The 19,920-nt window shown below is 41.8% G+C and overlaps 1 protein-coding gene across 1 annotated transcript; it reads right to left on the bottom strand.

Moving 5' to 3' along the window:
- Window positions 1–3,046: 3,046 nt before the first annotated feature.
- Window positions 3,047–19,872, bottom strand: LOC122543065 (beta-centractin). The gene is made up of 11 exons (XM_043681276.1): window positions 19,597–19,872; window positions 16,376–16,440; window positions 14,826–14,901; window positions 13,335–13,460; window positions 10,167–10,291; window positions 9,742–9,958; window positions 8,613–8,705; window positions 6,280–6,454; window positions 5,114–5,175; window positions 4,988–5,028; window positions 3,047–3,841 (listed from the first exon to the last, which is right to left on the bottom strand). Exons 1-11 carry the CDS (start codon window positions 19,642–19,644, stop codon window positions 3,739–3,741), a joined length of 1,131 nt encoding a protein of 376 aa, XP_043537211.1. The 5' UTR covers window positions 19,645–19,872; the 3' UTR covers window positions 3,047–3,738.
- Window positions 19,873–19,920: the final 48 nt, after the last annotated feature.

Genomic DNA, 19,920 nt, shown 5'->3' with positions numbered 1-19,920 from the left:
TTGGTGGAAAACGTGGTCAACAGACACCATGACTGCGATTACACCATCTCATTGTCTGCTGCTCCCATCTTGCAACAATTTGTGATTACAGCCTGCTGCTCAGCCACAGTACTGCAGTATATGGTTGACGGAGAGATGGTGACCTTGTTATAAGCAAACTTTCCAAAGGGCAGCTGAGGCCACTGGTGGCCTCTGATAACAAATGGTCAACCGAGCAGTGGCAATTGACATGGGAGACTCCCAGTAACAACCCAAGTTTTCCTTAAAAGGCAAGCTTTCATTCAAATAAATACACCCACCATTTATCATAGGAAGCAGAAGGGCAATACAAATGCCGCAAGAGAATCATGGGGCTTCTATATAGTGTCAATATTGCCTTTGGGTCAAACTTCAATGGATGAGCCAAGTAGCTTGTGACTCTTTCCTGTATTGCACGCATCAGGCAGGACTAATTAATATTCTCGTTTAAAACCCACATTCCAAACACTTTATTATATGATCCTTGGACAGTGCCACAATATGTTCTATCGCAGTAATGAAATATGAGGCCTTAACATGAACAAGAAAACACTTGGACCATGACATCCTTTATAGTGAAAGGAAAAAATGCTGGAAAAACTCAACATTGCTGTTGGAGACAAACAGTGAGAGATTTCAGCACAAGGATCTGTCATCAGAAATGATAAACATTGGAGAAGTAATTGGTTTGAAGCAATGGCAGAAGCGCAACAAGGGTAGATGGAGAAGTAAAGAACAAAGGGGAAGAACTAGAATAGGACAGTCGACAGGCAAGATAAAATGGAGACAGCATTGGGATAACTGCAGAAATAAAAGACAATCAACAGAAATCAAATTGTCATGAATACCCTGAAACCAGAAACCTGGGAGACAGAGGTTATGGTCTGAAATTGATGACTTAAATGAGTTTAGAAGCCTGCCTAATTAGAAGATGGCAAGTTATCCTCAAGCTCACATTGATCTTCAGAGAACTGTGCCAATGGCCAAGGAAAAAGTGCTGAGTGGCTTGGAGAATCAATGGACACGTAACCACAAGCTTGGGGTCACGCTTGCAGATTGAACACAAGCGTTCTGTGGAGTGGTCACCCAACATGGGCCTGGTCCCATCTATGTGGTTCAGGTCAAGTTCAACTTCAGCTCACGGCTTTAGGACTTCACTGCCATATTGAACAATTGAGGTTTAAACTCTTGCTCCCAATTTTCATGACATTAACTTGTGGGAATGATGGTATTGTTGCTACTCAATACCCATGTTTTATTTATTGTGTCTTAGTGCCAGACATATTTCACATACATCTCATGAACTTTGTATTATCTCATCTCCTTGCTTTCTACTACAACTTCAACTTCTGCTAAGCTCTCTGCCGATCACCCTCACCCCCAGGTTTATCCTACCTCTGCATAAGCTTCAAGGCTGTCATATATCTAACATTTGCTTTTTCGCACAGAAGACTGACTCCCAAAGTTGACTGATTCTTTCTCAATATGGTAGCTCATCTTGCCTATTCTATTTCAGATCTTTTTATCAAGATTTATTATTTATTATTCAACTGGAAAGGGTTCAGAAGAGATTTACCAAGATGTTGCTGGGAATGAAGAGTTTAAGTTATAAAGAGAGGCTGGATACACAGACTTTCTTCAATGCAATGTAGGAGGTGGAGGGGTGACCTTATAGAGGTTTACTAAATCATGAAGGGTATAAATAAGGTGAATGGCAGATGTCTTTTCCCTTGGGTGGGGGATTTCAAGATTGGGGCATATTTTTAAGTTGAGAGGAGAAAGATTTAAGAAGAGGCAAGTCTTCCAAAGAGTGGTTTGTATATGGAATGAACTGTCAGAGAAAGTGATGGATGCAGGTACAGTTAAAATGTTTTACACATTAGCCTAAGTACATGAATAGGATAGGTTTGGATGGAACGGGCCAAGCACAAGCAGGTGGGACTAGTTTAGTTTCAGATTATGGTTGGCATGAACTGGTTGGACGGAAGGGTCTATTTACATGCTGTATAACTATCTGCAGCATTTGCAGTAATTTGCTTTTGTCTTTGTACTAAATATTTTAAACAAGGCCCATCATCTTGTATGGAAAGTTTGATAACTCAGCCTTCCCAGCATCATGGAAGTCGTGGAGTCATAGTCACTGCAACACAAAGGAGAGCATTCAGCCGAAGGTTCCATGTCTTACCAGAAATCCAGTCAGTCATATTTCCCTGTTCCAATGCAGTAACCCTCCCAATTTCTTGCCCTCACATGCTCAACGAATTTCTATTGGCATAGTTCTATCATCCCCATTTCTACCCTTCAGTCATTACTTGAAGGCAGTGAGTTACTGGTCAGAAGGATTCAATGACGAAGCAAAAATATTTGTCACATTCCTCCCCCACTGCCCCCAGCCCAGCATCTCTTTCTTACAGAGCTTTGTTTTGTCCACATTGTGCTGTTATATGTTGAATCCCTTCTCCACCAATGGAACAGGCTTAGGGGTTGAATGGCTTACTCCTGTTCTTTTGATCCGAAGTTCCCTGAAGCAACCAGCTGATCAAGGGCAACAGTGAAGGAGAGATAAGACCACATTACAAATGTTGCAGTTTTAAGTCCAAGTCCATGAGATGTCAGTGCAATACTGCTTTACAAACACGTTCAGCACAGCAACCAGCTCAAACCAAAGCTCTCCAACTCCAGAACTCATCTCCAGCAAGCATTTTGCTGCAATTAGTCTTTTCACCAAACACAGGTTTTGAAACCAAGTTCTGAATTTACAGTGACGAATTAACCTCCAACCATAATCAAAAGCAGCCTGGTTTGAGGGGAATAGGTTAGTTCAAATTTAAAATTTCCCAATTGGAAACAAAATGGTTTGCTCTTCCTTGTGAAGAATAGTTATGACACAATAAGGAATAATTTCCTGCAACAACTTGGATAAAAATTGGGGATGGTGAGAAGATGGGAAAAATTCAACATTATTATTTTTGCCAGGAAGTCAAACGGTTATTTACAGTGATAGGAAGAATGATTACCAATTATTAAATAATCCTTCAATAATTTTATTCAGTGCGAGAGTAAATCGGTGACTATCGTCAAATAGCCACAGACAGCCATCTTCTTCCCTCCCCAACCACTGCAAGTAAAGTGCTCATTCCTGTGTTTAATGGGTTAACAATTCCCTGCTCATAGCAATTAACATTTGCAGTGCTGTTAAGTCAGCAGAGAAAGGAATCGCAAACATTTAGCAGAGGCTTGACTCTTGGCAAGAATGCCCAAGGACACAGAAGTCTCGTTTCGGTAGTTTTCCGTTTCCTGCTTACACTCCTCGACCAGCTTAAGACCTTCCCAACAGTAAACTATGGATGCCCCCTGTGAGTGTGTTGCTGGAGAGGGTGCTGGGTGGGGGGGTTTAACACACATGAAATTCCATAACTTCCTTCATTGAACAAGTGCAGATAACATCCTTTGCAAATAGCAGGGTTGAAAGCAGAGCCAGACATTGGCCTAAAATTCTCCCCCAACTACTGAAATTAAAATGTACGATTCAATATCCACAAATCCTGAAGGGGGTGGACAGAGCAAGTTTGTTTTGTTAAGTAGTGTCCAAACCCTTTCTTTGTATACATCAAAAATTCTCACATTACTTGTCCATTATTCATTCTGCATGGTTATGTTGTACAGACTGGAGTCGAAGCTTACACAGCAGCACGCCAACTTCACACAGTTCCAGTAATGTTAAAAGGTCTTCCGGTGGATTGCACGTGCTCCATCCTCCTCATACTCTTTCTTTGATACCCACATTCTCTTAAATGTGTCTAAGGACGCGAGAATAGATCCACTGCAGGAAGACAAGATTTAAACCTTGTTTTAAAAACGTCAAACCTTAGACTCCAGCTGTCTTAAACATGAAGGGAACTGCAGTTCGTAACACTTGCTAAAGAGGTGCCCAGCCATATTCAGTCAAAAGCTACCTTGCTGCCAAGAGCAATCTCTCTCTCATCCTAACTCTGGAATTCATCACTTCAGGTCCATGTTTGGACCAAGGTTCCAATAAATTCTAGAAACAAAAAACTCCCAGTTAGAGATGAACAGCAATCTAGTCATTTTTGATTTGGCAACACAGATCTGAGCTTCTGTTTCCAATTTTAGTATTGTTTATGAATTAAACTCCAAATCTTCCATGGTGGGATTAAAACTCATGTCCAAGTAGCCTCTGGATTCCTAATCCAGTAATGAAACTGCTAGGCTACTATTCCCATCTTATTCTGGCATTGGCACCCATACAGGAGTCTGCTTCTTCCCAAATAAGGCTTTGATGGTGCCATTTTCTTCTCAAGAAACAAAAAAAATGGAGACAAATTGCAAGTGATTGGAACTTTAAAGGAATTTATATTTTAAACATGTGGCAGGTTTTAATTAAGAGAACTGAAATTACTGTTTGAATTGAAAAATTGATCCTAGTTAATCAATTCATTCACTGCCCCGAGCCGGATATACAATGTATCCAAATAAGACACATTGTCCCATCAGCTGCACTCATACCCCTTCAATGTTGATAGGATTCCACAAAGGAGTGTGTTCTGGTCATTTGAGAAAAGTTTTGACTGCATGAAACAGCCCCGAATTCAGCAATCTCCTGCCGAGGTCACCGGATTAACAGTGTTGAATGCTCACACAAAAAACTTGACAGTCAGAGTTCTGAGGTTCAGCTTGATGTACTCTTTAGGGACAGAGAAATCTACACACAAGCTATGCTAAAGCTGACCAATGACCATTTGATGGAGCTTCACAGTGTATTTAACCCAGGTTAAGTCTATCCTGGGAAGCTATAATTGGATAGTCAAGAGGGAGCTCGACCAGATTTCAAGCCTGAATAGGATGGAAAATTTACATTCCAAGGGCACAAGATCTCTTTATCCATAAAACACACATTAAAATGACTAGCTCCTCAAATGCCTAGATCCCAACTCATGGATGTACTTACCCTATCCACGTGGAGTACAGCCTCTCTTGTGGTGCAGAAATCTGCAAAGGAACAAAATTTGTTAACAACTGGTATGCAACTCCAGCACAGGGCTTTTCAACAAGAATGTAAAACATTTTCTCATACCTTTATTTTCACGTCTTTTGGTGCCAGTTTCTTAACCTCACTGAGTAACCGATCACCAAAACCTGAAAAGCAAGGAAACTTAGACTGAAGTTCTTCAAAGATTACTTTGACTCCTCAGTGGTTCCTGGATGGCAGCTTGTCCTTTATGAGAATGGGCAGCAAGCAGACTGTTGCTATTGCAATGATTGTACAATTTACTGCTATTATAATCAACTCCCAGCTTTTCCTATTGGGGGGGGATGCTGGATTGGGGATGAGGAGACAGTGAATTAAAAAGGGCGAAAGTAGACATCACCTCCCACCTAGATAGCATCATGGTGGAACATATTTACCCTGGAGACAAATGCTCCAGTTCATGGAGTTCTTCTCCATTTTCAGAGGCATGGAGTCATTTGGATCACAAACAGCAAATGCCATTTGCCAGTATTTTCAACACATGCAGAGCGTGCGAGTGATCATAAGAGCTATCAAGTAAGAACGCTCAGGCCCATGTGATCAGAGTATTTGATTGGGTCAAGCCAAGTATCTAATTTGTCTAGGTTTAAATGACGAAGGTTCTAAATTGATATGGGATGACATGTGACTTGTATGTCATTAACACAGACTTGTATTCAAGTCTTTGTGACATGTTCTAAAATATTCCCTTCAGAATTCTCCTTGAAGCTCGGTTCCCTGGGACAAGAGCTCACAGCAGGAAACTGTCCACAGTTCTGTATGAATTCAGATGGTCAAGGTCGGAACTGAAGCACACAGTCCAAGAAGAACCTTTACACTGCATATTGTCCTTACTGCAACTGAACCAAGAATGCTTACTTCATGATTTTCCAATTAGGACTAACATGTTTTAACATTCTTCAGCTCTCTCATCAAACTACAACCTTCAAACACCTTAGATTTTTCACAGAATTGTGGTTCACAAGAGACAATTTGATCCTTGCGTGTGTGCCATTCACATTTGAAGAAAAATGCAGTTTGTCCCATTCCATTTCTCTTTCCCCATATCCCCACGTTTCACGATTCATATATTTATCCAATTCCCCTTTACAAAGCTAGTCTTGAAATCAGCATCTGAAGGTGCTAGTTTCACCACTTCAAAGAAACATTTTGAAGCACAAACTGGTCTTAATGGGTCATCTGCTGTTGAACAGAAAACACCTTCCAGGCACCTTTGAACAGGGTAGAACCTCCAGAGAGGACAATATTGCAGAATAAAGTCCTGCGAAGGTCCATGTCTGACTTTTGAATAGCAAAGGCCAGCACTTCATGTATCCCTTCACTCTCGTCTCCGATCAGGTCTGGTTTGAAAAGCAACTCGGGAGCTCGGAATCGGGCAGGTCCCACCTACAGGCAACCAGAAACAACAGGTCATCAGACAGACAATCATTAAAAGCTGCATTCATACAGATATACTTGCAAATGGATGATTTTAAGCTCAACCTGCATTTTCTTGAGCAGCTAATTATTTATTGGAAAACCTTTAACAGCAGCTCTCAATCCGAATTCAAACATCAACAGGGAAAGCTTTTTATCAACTGAACCTTTTGGTACATCATTACATGTGGTGCCAAGGCATTCACAACACACCAAGTTCCTGGATCAACTCTTTACCTTGTCACATAGCTTTAATCAACGCAACAAGGTTAGTCAATGGCCGTAGTTAAATACTTGAGTGTTGCTGATTACTGGAGGCTATGCTTGACAAATCTGTTAGAATTTGTTGAGGATGTAATGAGGTTAGACCAAGGCGACCTAATGGATGTCATCTACCTGGACTTCAAGGAGGCCTTTGACAAGGTGCTGCATAGGAGGCTACTGAGTAAGATAAGGGCCCACAGTGTCAGAGGCAAGGTGCGAGCATGGATAGAAGCTTGGCTGTCTGGCAGAAAGCAGAGTGGGGATAAAATGCTCTTCCTCAGAACAAGTGTTGTCTTGCAAGGGTCAGTACTGGGGCCACAACTTTTCACTTTATACATTAATGATCTGGGTGAAGGAACTGAGGGCATTCTGTCTACATTTGCCCATTATACAAAGATAGGTAGAAGGACAGGTAGTATTGAGCAGGCAGGGAGGCTGCAGAAAGACCTAAACAGGTCAGGAAAGTAGGCAAAGAAGTGCCAGATTGAGCACAATGTGGGAAAGTGTGAAGTCATGCACTTTGGTAGGAAGAATAGAGGCACAGACTATTTTCTAAATGGGGAGAAAATACATAAATCTGAAGTGCAACAAGATTTGGGAGTCCAAGTCCAGGTTTCTCGTCAGCTAAACTTGCAAGTTGAATCGGTAGTTAAGAGGGCAAACACAACGTTATCATTCATTTTGAGATGACATTAATATAAAAGCAGGTATGTACGTCTGAGGCACTTTAAGCATTTGGTCAGGCCTCTTTTGGAGTGTTGTGCACAGTTTCGGGCCCCATATCTCAGGAAGGATGTACTGGTCCTGAAGCGTGTTCAGAGGAGATTCATGAAAATGACTCAGGAATGAAAAGCTTAACATATGAGGAACATTTGAGAACTCTAGGTCTATACTTATGAAATTCAGAAGGATGAAAGGGTGATCGAATTGAAACATACAGAATATTGAATGGTCTGGACAGAATGGATGTAGGCAACATGTTTCCATTGCTAGGAGAGACAAGGACCTGAGAGAACAGCCTTAGAATAAAGGGAATAGAGATAAGGAGAAACTTCTTCAGCCAGAGAGTGGTGAATCTATAGAATTCACTATCCCAGAGATTTGGGAGGCCAGTTCATTGAGTGTATTTAAGATGGAGACAGGTAGGTTCTTGATTGTCAAGGGGATCAAAGGTTACAGGGAGAAGGCAGGAAAATGGGAATGAGAAACATTCAGATATGAATGATTGACAGAGTGGATTCAAAAGGCTCAAAGAGCTAACTTCTGCTCCTATGCCTTATGGTCTTTGTTAATTCGAGTACATGCAAGTCAGGGAGGGAAAAGGATGGGAATGAACAATTAGGCTTCCCAGTATCCAACAGCCTGCTGATAGTCACCATCCCCTTGTGGGCACGAAGAAGTCACAGATGGCACAGTGGTTCAGTGCTTAGCACTGCTGCCTCACAGCGCCAGGGACCCAGGTTTGATTCTATCATTGGGTGACTGCCTGGGTCGGATTTGGTCATTCTCCTCATGTCTGAGGGCTTTCCTCTGGGTGCTGTGGATTCTCCCTGTGCAAGCTAGGTGGATAAGCCATGGGAAATGCAGATTACAGGGATAGGCTGGGGAGTGGGTGCGGGGCAGTGAAGGCTCTGAGTAGAATGCTCTTTGGAGGGGTTGGCGTGGACTCACTGTCCCGAATGGCCTGGTTCCACACTGGAGAGATTCTATGACGCTGGACAGTCTGACATGGCTTCATGGAATCGAATCCAAATATTAGGCAACATAGAAAAATTACTGGAGACAACAGAAGAGGATTAATGCTGCAAGGGATCATACTGGTTCTCTTGTGTGATTAAATGGGGTACCTTTCTTCCAGTAATACCTCTAAAGTGCTCCCATCAGGCAGAGTGTACTGTGCTTTCTCAGTCTCCAGTGTCTCATCTTTCTGTGGGTTTATGGAAAGGTAACAGGCCCGCTGTAAAGCAAGAAATAGGTCAACCTAAAAATAAAGCACAACACCTAAAATTCCTGCCGAAAATACAAATACATGATGTTTGTGTGTAAGACTGCAGTTTGTTTACATAGCTATTTGACAATCAACTATATGTGAAACTCAACTTAAAGCTGCAAATGCCTTGCACAATCTGCGGTGGGGGGGGGGGGTCTGTGTCAGGTTTGGAATGGTTGTTCTCTCTACAATCATTTGGTACTTCAGAACAAGGGTTTGTGGAAACAGTGCTGAAACATACAAACTGATGAGGAAGGAATGCTGTAAAACAACTGTAAACATCATATAAATCCCAGGTGTGAGGCATACAGTTGCAAGCTGTGCATCTGAAGGTGTCATCTCACACTACATAATGTAAACGTGATTCAAAGCAATGAGCTTGGCTACACTCTGCAGCTGAGCCACATGCATCTGGTCATGGCTTTATGCCAGATGGATGCACCATTTAATGATTTTCTTTGTCTTCTGAAATGGGGAGTCCAGAAAATCGCAGGTCAAAGAAAGCACAGCCAGAAAACTCAGAACAGAGCACAGCCTATCACACATAGCCAACGAAATCAATGATGACACGGGCATCAACCTAGTGCAAGGTCAGGTGATAAAATTGGCCTCAATACCAACACATCACTTCATTATTACAAGATGATCACTTACGGGAAACTACTTTTGATCACAAACCCCTGACTTGAAGGTCTTGTGTTGGGTTTAACATTGGAGATAAAAATACTTATTTACACAAGGGCTTGGGGCACTAACCCCACCCTCTAATATTGGGAACACCGATTTTACCGCAAGGCACACATCACCCTGGATTTGCAAAACATCCCCATTCCTCCACGACTAAGTCACAAATCTTGGAACATACGGGCAACCAGTACTCAGATGCAGAGTCAATTGTCACAGCTCACCAACACGTTCCTGGGTATACTTAGCATTTCTTGTCCAAAATTGTCATTGCCCATGTCATACTGTATGAACAAACTTTATAAAAAGATGCACCCACCTCTTTAATTGTCTTGACAACCTCAAACTCTGCAGTTGTATGAAAGTCATACCCTTCTTTCCTGAGGAGCAGGCGCAGATAGCGGGACACATCCCTGCCAGCAACATCCACTCTCATGATGGAATGTGGCATGGCAAAGCCCTCATAGATTGGGACAGCATGGGTAACACCATCCCCAGCATCAAGCACAACACCTGTGGTCCGACCTGTGGCATACCTGCAATTCAGACAGGAAACAATTTATCAACAGTGCAGGATCCTGTTCTTAATAAAAAATAGTCATGAAAAAAAAATATTTTGAACACAATTCCCTCCCCCTTGCTTTTTCTGTCGTTCCACAATTCAAAGCCACAAACTATATAAGTCAAAAAAAACAATGAAAATAATTCATAAAAGACATTAGTTGTTCATTTGTAGAAACTTACAGACTCAGAACAGCTTGCATCGAGATGAAAAGTGCAGGAACATTGAAGGATTCAAAAAACACCTCTGCTGCCCTCTCTCTGTTTTTGCTTGGATTTAAAGGTGCTTCCGTGAGGAGCACTGGATGCTGAAATGAAAATAAAGCAGTTTCATCTTGGATTATTCCTAGCATCAGAGTAGGCAACAATGAAATTAACTGTTTTGGACTAAAAAAAAGCCAGATCAGAGCACTTCGGTTGGTTAACAAGTTTTGAGAAGATTTATAGCTCAGGTTGATGGTAAGTATGCAAGTTAGCTTACTGAGCTTGAAAGTTTTGTTTTCAGATGTTTCATCAATATACGAGGTAACAGCATCAGTGCAAACCTCCAGTGAAACGCTGTTGCTATGTCCCGCCTCTATATTTAGAGGTCTTGGTTTTGAAAAGTGTGTGATGCCTTTTGCGGTTCTTTTTTCAAAGCAAGTTAGATAGGATCTAAATCTACGTATTTATCGATGGAGTTCTGGTTAGAATGCCATGCCTCTTAGAATTCTCGTGCGTGTCTTTGTTTTGCCTGTATTAGGATGTGTGTTGTTCCAGTCAAAGTGGTGTCCTTCTTTGTCTGTATGTATAGAAATGAGTGATAGTGGATCATGTATTTTGTTGGCAAGTTGTTATTAGTGTATCCTGATTGCAAGTTTCCTGCTTGTTTGTCTAATGTAGTGTTTTCTACAGTTCTTGTATAGTATCTTGTAGATGACATTAGTTTTGCTGGTAGTACCTAATGGATCCTTTAGGTTCATTAATCACTGTGTTGGTAGATTTGTGGGCTACCATGATGCCAAGGGGTCTGAGTAGTTTGGAAGTCATTTCTGATCTGTCTTTGATGTAACATAATGTAGCTACAGTTTTTGGTTGCCTTGTGTCTGATTGTTTGGGTTTGTTTCTGAGAATTCAGTGGATTGTGTTTACTGGGTATCAGTTTTTCTTGAAAATGTTGTATTGATATTTTTCTTCTGGTTTTTGTAGTACTTGGGTGCTGCAGCGTGATGTAGCTCATTGAAACAATGTCTTGATGTAGCTCAATTTGCTGGTGCTGGGATGATTACTTCTTACGTATTTGGACTGTTTTTGTTTTTCTGTAGACGCTGGTCTGAAGCTCTCAGTTAACTGTATGTTCAACTGTTATGTCTAGGAACGCGAGTCTGCTGTCATTCTCCTCCTCTTTTGTGAATTTTATGCCTGTCAGGAGATTGTTGATGGTGTTGTGTGTTTCCTCTAATTTGTTCCATTTTGTGTTGACATAGCAGACCCAAAGTTTGGATTGGATAGATGGGAGGACAGCTTGTTCAAGTCTTTGCATTACTGCTTCCTCTATGACCCCTGATATTGACGATCCCATAAGTGTTCAATTGACTTGTTTGTATGTTTTGTTATTGAATGTGAAGTGGGTGGTGAGGCACAGGTCTACTCATTGAGAATCCATTAGATACTACCAGCAAAACTAACGCCATCTGCAAAATCCTATGCAAGAACTGCTAAAAAAAACACGAGATTGGACAAACTACCAGGAAACTTGCCACCAGGATACATGAACACCAACTGGCCACCAAAAGACACGACCCACTATCACTAGTTTCTATACATACAGACAAGGAAGGACATCATGTTGACTGGGACAACATATGTCTGAAGACAGGCAAAACAAAGACACGCGTGAGAATTCTTCGTGGCATGGCATTCTAACTAGAACACCATCAACAAACACATCAATTTAGATCCTATCTTTCCCACCTTGAAAAGAGAGAGAGAACTGGAAATGACATTACCCACCTTAATATACCAAGACCTATAAATAGAGTCAGACTCTCAATGATGATGTTACCAAGTATGGTGACGAAACATCTGAAACAAACTTTCAAGCTCAGCAAGCTAACTTACAAACTACAGGAGTTATGAGAACAGATTACTCAAACTAGGCCTGTTTTGTCCAAACTTCACAAGAGTAAATCTTCAAGATATCAAAGAAAAAGATTGGGGAGATCAACCGAAACTGTTTCCACTGGTTAGAGATTCTAGAACTAGGGAATATTGTCTGAGAATCAGGAGCAGACTATTCAGAACAGATGTTACGAAACACTTGGGTGGGAGATAGTGTGGGAGATGTTAGTAATGCTCTTGCACCAATGGCAGTTGTTCAATCGTTAATTTTAAATCTGAGACAAATATTTGTTAAGCAGATATATTGTGAGATATGAGCTAACAGCAGGTATATGGAGTTAGTGTAATCAATCCTGAGGCCTATTCCCATGCAACCGACCATACTGAAACCTCTAAGTCAAAGGAGCAATCTGCTCACACTATCGTAACAGCTTTGCAGTGCCTCAAAGTGGGGGACCGTGACAGACCTGACTTGAGGGGGAGTGTTGTGACAGAACACGACTGAGTGGAGAGCTCAAGATGAAGCTTTTCAGGTTTTGAAATAACAAGGGAACAGATGGAGAACCTTGGAAAGATGAAATCAGTGTGACAACATCCAGTTCAAACTTTAGTTACTGTCAAATTAGTCAATGTCTTTATTGGGCGGCATGGTGGCACAGTGGTTAGCACTGCTGCCTCGTAATGCCAGAGACCCGGGTTCAATTCCCACCTCAGGCGACTGACTGTGTGGAGTTTGCACATTCTCCCCTTGTCTGCGTGGGTTTCCTCCGGGTGCTCCGGTTTCCTCCCACAGTCCAAAGATGTGCAGGTCAGGTGAATTGGCCATGCTAAATTGCCCGTAGTGTTAGGTAAGGGGTAAATGTAAGGGTATGGGTGGGTTACGCTTCGGCGGGTCGGTGTGGACTTGTTGGGCCGAAGGGCTTGTTTCCACACTGTAATGTAATGTAAATGTAAAAAAAAAATGTAAATATTAGAGGAGAGGGAGAGGTTATCTCAGTAATCCAGCAATGGGTATTGCCAGACAATAAAAGAGAAAGCTTCAGAGAAAGGAGTTGAACACAAGGGAAAATAGGAATGCAAAGATTAGAATAATGCATTTAATGTGCCAAGTGTGAAGATCATTCACAGACCTGAAAAATGAAAATGATGTGTCAATGACAGAAATGAAGTTCTGATGATTTGAAATATGTGAGGGCAAATTAAAATACATGATTCGTTGCAACCCAAACAAAATAATCGGAGTATTCTCACCTCCTCAGAGAAGGTCTGCAATTGGTCCTTGCCATAAACATATTGCCAAATTCTTTCCATATCATTCCAATCTTGCACAATGCCATGTTCCATGGGATAACGGATCGAGAGCAAACCTCTATGCTCCTGTTGTGAAAGGGGGTAGAATGAAAAGGAAGAGATGACAAAATTAATATACACAAATAAACAATACTGAAATGTGTGCCCTACTGCTGCAGCACACCAGTGATTTTCAATGAGCTGAATCTTATGTGTTGCTGGCTATCTTGGGTAAACTTTCTCAAGCGTTATTCACGTTTAATTGTTGTATCACACAAGGTGTCAACTGCAGAGCTTGAGATGGTGCATGACACAACATCCCTTTTTGAAGCAGACACTGGACAAATGCACAATAAACCAGAAATTCAAAAACATGCTCTTCGTAGTTTCTGGTCAATTACAAAACTTAGCAGCAAAACACACAGATCATTCCGGTGCATCTTTCAGCAGAGCATTTGGACCAAAGCGCCGAAAGAAACAGCACTACTATAACTTAACAGTATAGTTGCACACAATCATGGTACAGTAGGGAACCAATATACATTTACACAGAAACATTTGTGTATGCAAATATGTGAACAGTGAGCCATTGATCTTCTCCATTTTGCCAAGAAACTGACATAGTGAGGACTCCAAGTAAAAGGAGATTTAAACAGATTTAGCTTGCACCCTTCTGTTTCTCATTACTACTGACATCAGCAAGAATTTAATTTAAAAGCTTCATAAACAAAGCAGTGCAATTACCAACACTGTAAAGACACAAATGGCCACCGAGATGTCCTTTGCAAATTGATGCAATGTAAGGAGTTGACAAGCTGACATGAAGTAAACTATTGCTGAAATTTTTGGGAGTCCAGAACAAGTAACTCCACCTTCAACACTGAAGCTAGGCCCCTTGCATGTGATGTGGACAAACACTAACTCATACAAGTACGAGCGAAAGAAGTCGCAAAACTTTTTATCAAAATGGTAGGCAGAGTCAAGATAGGGTCAGTTAAAAATTTCAACATTCAGTTTGGTATGATGTTAGTTAGGCACATGTACTCTGGGCAATAAACTGAAGTGGGTAGATTCATTATAGACACATATCAACTTTGAGCTAATGGTGACGTGGGCTCTTGGGACTGTGTAGCTTCTTCCTGTTCTTGAACCTGAAGCAGAACTATTGCTTCATGTGGCTTTGATATTAAACAAACGGGTCACAAAGACAATATTCAGGACATAGAGGTTAAGAAAATCAACCTAACTTTATTATACTTTAATACAAGATTAAAACTACATAAGTTTAATTCCAGCAAGCACCACTGATACTGATCAGGAATGCTTTCGCTTGCCAAAAATAAAATTCAGGTTGACAAAATCTGAAGCCTCATGACCTGTAGCCTCACAGATGCTTGTTCTCCAAGGTGGACCCTTTTAATGAACCAAGTGAACATGCGAAAGAAACAATACCTCAGCCTTAGGTCCAATGAACAAATCACCTTCCAATGCTCCAGCCATCACTCGAACATGTTTTGGACGTCCCACACTAGGTTTAATCAGAACAATTTTTTTTAAGCTCACTGATGACAAAAAAAATTGAGGCCTTAGTTTGCATATTTACTTCAATTTCAAATCATTTCATGATCAATTTCTTCCAAGTAATATAACATGAGCAAAACATGCGTTAAAATGCCCTGCATGGGCATTTTTCGCACAGACTCCACATAAGACACATATCACTGTACTCCAGAGATATGTGCCCAAAACATATCGTCCAGAAGCCTGTGTTGGGAGTCCAGCCAAATTACTTGCTCAGTAGAAAAGGGCAATTACTGCACAAGCTAATAATATATTGGAGAAGAACGAAAACACAGTCAGGGACTGAGCCTGTGCCTGTTGGCTTCAATTGCTTGGTACTCAACTAATTGACAGACGACAAGCTCACTAGCATCTGAGAGATCTTTAAATATTTGAAAATAATTTATTTTTAAGTTTGCATGCTTCAATTAGTGACAACCAGGCTTTCTGAACAATTTCTGAAGCCAAAGTGATTAATTTTAAAACAACTTGATCAAGAGGTTTCTTTCAGAACTAATAGCTTTTGGTGTATGACAGAGCACTTTCTGACTGAGCAAAATAAACAATTGTGCATCAATTTTCTGATGAAAGTTTCTCATTTTATCTTAGGCTTATAGGAAAGACCCACAGCTTGTATATAAAGGGCTGTTTTTACTTTCAATTTGGGGCACTTCCACATAAGTTCTTGGATGATGCTTTACATGTAAAGCAGTATTTCTGACCAAGGAGAACAATAGATTGCTTTAGAGAAAAGGTTTAAGGAATAGTGATAGAGCAGAATTAATTGATTAAAATCCTTAAGATGTTGCTTGAAGAAGAGAAAGTTTAAACTGAGCACATGAAAACTCCAAGTAGAGGTGATCAGATTTCCTCCAATTTGAGTTAAAATTAGAATTAAATGAAACCAATCAAGGTGAAAAAGTGACACTTCTCTTGTGTGAGTTCCATGCAATCGTTCTTTTTGGATGTTTTGGAGATTACTGGGATTATGTTTCACAGTGTGCTACAAAATCTCTACATTGGGGTTCCACGAAACTGGGTTGGAACAGTTTTACCTTCATTTATGAGCATAATAAAAACTTGTCTTTCATTGTTAAAACCAAACCTGTAACTTTGCATACTCATGTTTTAGACTGAGAATACCTCATTAAAAATCAAAACATGAAATAATATATGTGAAATGGAAATATAAAAAGCTGGTGTAATTGTTGGGTTCTTTGCAATCTGGACAAAGGAGCATATTTGCAGTTTTCCAGTATATCCACATAATGTTACATCATATGGAGGAATACTTGGAGCATATAGTCCTTGCATTTCTCATTAACAAACACCGACATTTGTCTTCAAGAAAAAGACATTCAAGAAGACAAATAGACAAAGGTGTACAGGTAGAGTAGGAAATCTTCACCAACTGGATTTGCTCAGTTTATGAACATACTTACTAATTTGGAAAACAGTATTTAGGGATCTGATCACCAGCAAATCCAGCTTTGACAACTCCTGAACCCTGGGTGCATAAAAATAGACAAGACAGGAAAAGTTACTCAATGCACAATTCAACTGAAAATTTATCAATTGGTAAAGTGGCAAACAAATTACCAGCAGGCTATCGCACTATACATTATCATATCGAACTACAGAGTGGTTCTTGCACAGAATTCACATGGGTCCTTTCCACCCTGGAGGAACAGACAGCGATCAGGAATTCCAGCTGCTTTTGCCCCTCTGCTAACCCCGGCTTTTCCCCAGGCCAGAGGTATTGGATTAGGGACAAAACATGGAACTATGTCCTTAGGAGCCAGCAAAATCTGAAAATACTGTTGGTGCCCACCAAGACCAAAACAAGGTAAACTTTGGAGAAACTTTATGGATGAATTTCAAAAAACCACAATCCACCTTTGGCTTCAATACTGCTTTCAGATCTGAAGAAACAGAAGCACCTTTTGAGTAATGCATCCTCTTGACATTACTTCTCTCTATCACAGAAAAACACACAGATTACCTAACAAATTTATTGTTGCATTAAGCTGCAGGTCTGGTCGACAGTAAACATGATGGTACTTGGTCCATTGTCTGTCTGATAATTCCAACAGGACAAATAAATTGAAACATTAGGCCAGAAATATAGGTTCAAAATGGCATTCAACATCAACACACCACCTTTTTCCAAGTGTGTGCTTTCAAGTGGAGCTACAATTAATTCATTTCCAATTCATGATTGCGCTGAAAACAGAGTAGGTCATTTCACAGTACCTGTTCAAACATATTTCACTATCAAATGAATTTTATTGCTATTTTTCTTTAAACTAGCATCCTGTGATGTCTTATTCATTCCAATCTGCATTTCATAATGTGGCTATGGAAATATACCAGGAGGCACTTTCATCTCTTGTCTTCAGTTGCTCTTCGGTTCCCAATAATTTAAGAGAATGTTGGAGCAGATTGCTGCAGATGCTGGAGTCTGTACTGAAAACAAAAAGCCAGTAAATCACAATGGGGAGACAGCCATCTAGGCTTGAAACATTAGCTTGCTGTCTGGATGTAGGTTTGCTCGTTGAGTTGGAAGGTTCGTTTTCAGACTTTTCGTTGTCATAGCTTGCCCTCTCTCCACAGATGTTGCGTGACCAGCTGTGATTTCCAGCATCTCCTTTCAACTTAACACTTAGCAACCTCTCAAAATTGGAACTAATGTTCCCTTGAAATCAGTAGGTCGTCACAATGGCTTTAGAATTTTTTCTTGGGCTGTGAGTGATGCTGGCAAGGACAGCATTTGGTGCTGGCCGCAAAATGCCCTCAAGATGATATCTGGTGAATTAGCTTTTTGGACCGCTAGACTCTCTGTCGAGTCAATGAAACATCTGCAAACGATGCTCGGAGAGAGGTCCAAAGTTCTGACCTCCTCACCATTCATGTCAACAATAGCTTCTGCGCATATGAACCATTGCTCCTGTCTGTTCGATACCTCGTCTTGCATTAGTCACAGGCCTGTTGTAGCTCGCCTGCCTCCCATCTGTGCAAATGACTTAACACCTGCTTGGCAGGAGCCAAGCCCTGGGGCCACATCTGCTTCCCACCCACCACAGGTTGGGTGATTGTCTTGATCACGATCACACGTGAACATCATGCTCATACGTTCTGAAAAACTGCAGGCCAACTGAAGTGATCAATGACAACAGGGAATCTGGGTGAGGTGCCTTTTAAAAGAGAAAAAACAAGAGGGAGAGGTAATACATGATAACAAGAACTGGGAGCAGGAGTAGGCCATCTGGCCCTTCAAAACCTGCTCTGCCAGTCAATTAGATCATGACTGATCTTTTCGTAGTCTCAACTCCACTTACCCATCCTCTCACCATAACCCTTATTTCCTTTACTGCTCAAAAAATTACCTTAACTTTAAAAACATTAACTGAGGAAGACTCAACCACTTCACTGGGCAGCGAATTCCATGGATTCACAAACCTTTGAGTGAAGAAGTTCCTTTTCAATTTGGTCCTAAATTGGCTATCCTCGTCTCGCTTATCCTAGTTTCACCCACCAGTGAAAACATCCTTTCTACTTCTGTCTTATTTATTCCCTTCATAATTTTATGTTTCCATATGATTTGCCTTTGTTCTTCTAAATTCCAATGAATATCACCCTAGTCCACTTAGTCTCTCTTCCTAGGCCAAGCCCCTCAAAATCTGGAGTCAAGATTGTGGTACTGGAAAAGCACAGCAGGTCAGGCAGCATCAGAGGAGCAGGAGAATCAAGCATTGATTCTCCCGCTCCTCGGATGCTTCCTGACCTGCTGTGCTTTTCCAGTACCACACTCCCAACTCGATGTCCAGCATCTGCAGTCCTCGCTCATCCCCTCAACTCTGGAGTCAACCTTGTGAACCTCCGCTGCACCCCTTCCAGTGCCAGCACGTCCTTGCTTAGGTACACGACATCGGTTGGGCCACTTTTGGAATACCTTGTGCAGTTCTGCTCTCCCTCCTGTCGGAAGGACGTTGTGAAACGTGAAACGTTTCAGAAGAGATTGACAAGGATGTTGCCAGGGTTGGAGGATCTGAGGGAGAGGCTGAACAGACTGGGGCGGTTTTCCCTGGAGCGTCGGAGGCTGAGGGGTGACCTTATAGAGGTTTACAAAATTATGAGGGGCATGGATAGAATAAATAGACAAGGACGAGACTGGGTTGGGATATCTGGTCGGCATGGATGAGTTGGACTGAAGGGTCGGCTTCAGTCCAACTCTATGACTTCTCCATGGGGTGGGGGAGTCCACAATTAGAGGGCACAGGTTTAGGGCGAGGGGGGAAATATGTAAAAAGAGATCTAAGGGGCAACGTTTTCACGAAGAGGGTGGTACGTGCATGGAATGAGCTGCCAGAGGATGTGGTGGAGGTTGGTACAAAGACAACATTTAAGAGGTGGTGTGGGAGGGGGTCCCGGATATTTTTGGGGGGGGGGGGGGTGGCAGGAGATGATGGGGTTCCACTTGAAACAAAGAGCTGAACAGGGCGTTACTCGGGGTTTTTTTATTATTATTAATCCCGTCGGCGAAATGTAAATACACGGAGGCTCGGGTCGGGACCATCCCTTTAAAAAGGGCGACGGTTGATGCTCGCGCGACCTTTTCAAAAACAAGGAGCCGGGGCCCGCCCGACCCGGCCCGGCCACTCACATTGTCAATAACCACGGGTTGGTTCGTGATGATATCGTAGGACTCCATCGTCGGAACGGGTTTTTTTTTTTTAAATTCGGTTCTCCTCTCACTCACGAACAAACCTCCTTTTCGTAATATTTTCTTAAAACTCCCGTTTTTCTTTTCTCTTTTCCCCCTCCTGCGGCGCCGCCAACCGCCCGATGACTGATCTCGGCGCCTGCGCACACCCGCCGGCACGCACGCCTCCGCCTTCCCGCACAGTGTGCGCCTGCCTCGCGACCGCGGGTCGCGATTGGCCGCCGCGCCGGGCGGGGGCGGGGAGTGGAAAGGGCTGGTGCTGGC

The sequence above is a fragment of the Chiloscyllium plagiosum genome, chromosome 42, assembly GCF_004010195.1.
Source record: "Chiloscyllium plagiosum isolate BGI_BamShark_2017 chromosome 42, ASM401019v2, whole genome shotgun sequence".
In the NCBI taxonomy this organism is placed as follows: Eukaryota; Metazoa; Chordata; class Chondrichthyes; order Orectolobiformes; family Hemiscylliidae; genus Chiloscyllium; species Chiloscyllium plagiosum.
Note: the sequence above shows the minus strand (reverse complement) of the source record. Positions and strands in the feature narration are given on the sequence as shown.

Bases quoted from the DNA above. Each gene is read 5' to 3' on its own strand.
- LOC122543065 (XM_043681276.1), bottom strand. From the start codon at position 19,644: ATGGAGTCCTACGATATCATCACGAACCAACCCGTGGTTATTGACAAT. The intron at 8,706-9,741 runs GTGGGTGCATCT...CTTGCTTTACAG, and splicing joins TTGTCAAGACAATTAAAGAG to CGGGCCTGTTACCTTTCCAT. The intron at 5,029-5,113 runs GTATGAGAAAAT...GTTCCTTTGCAG, and splicing joins CAAAAGACGTGAAAATAAAG to ATTTCTGCACCACAAGAGAG.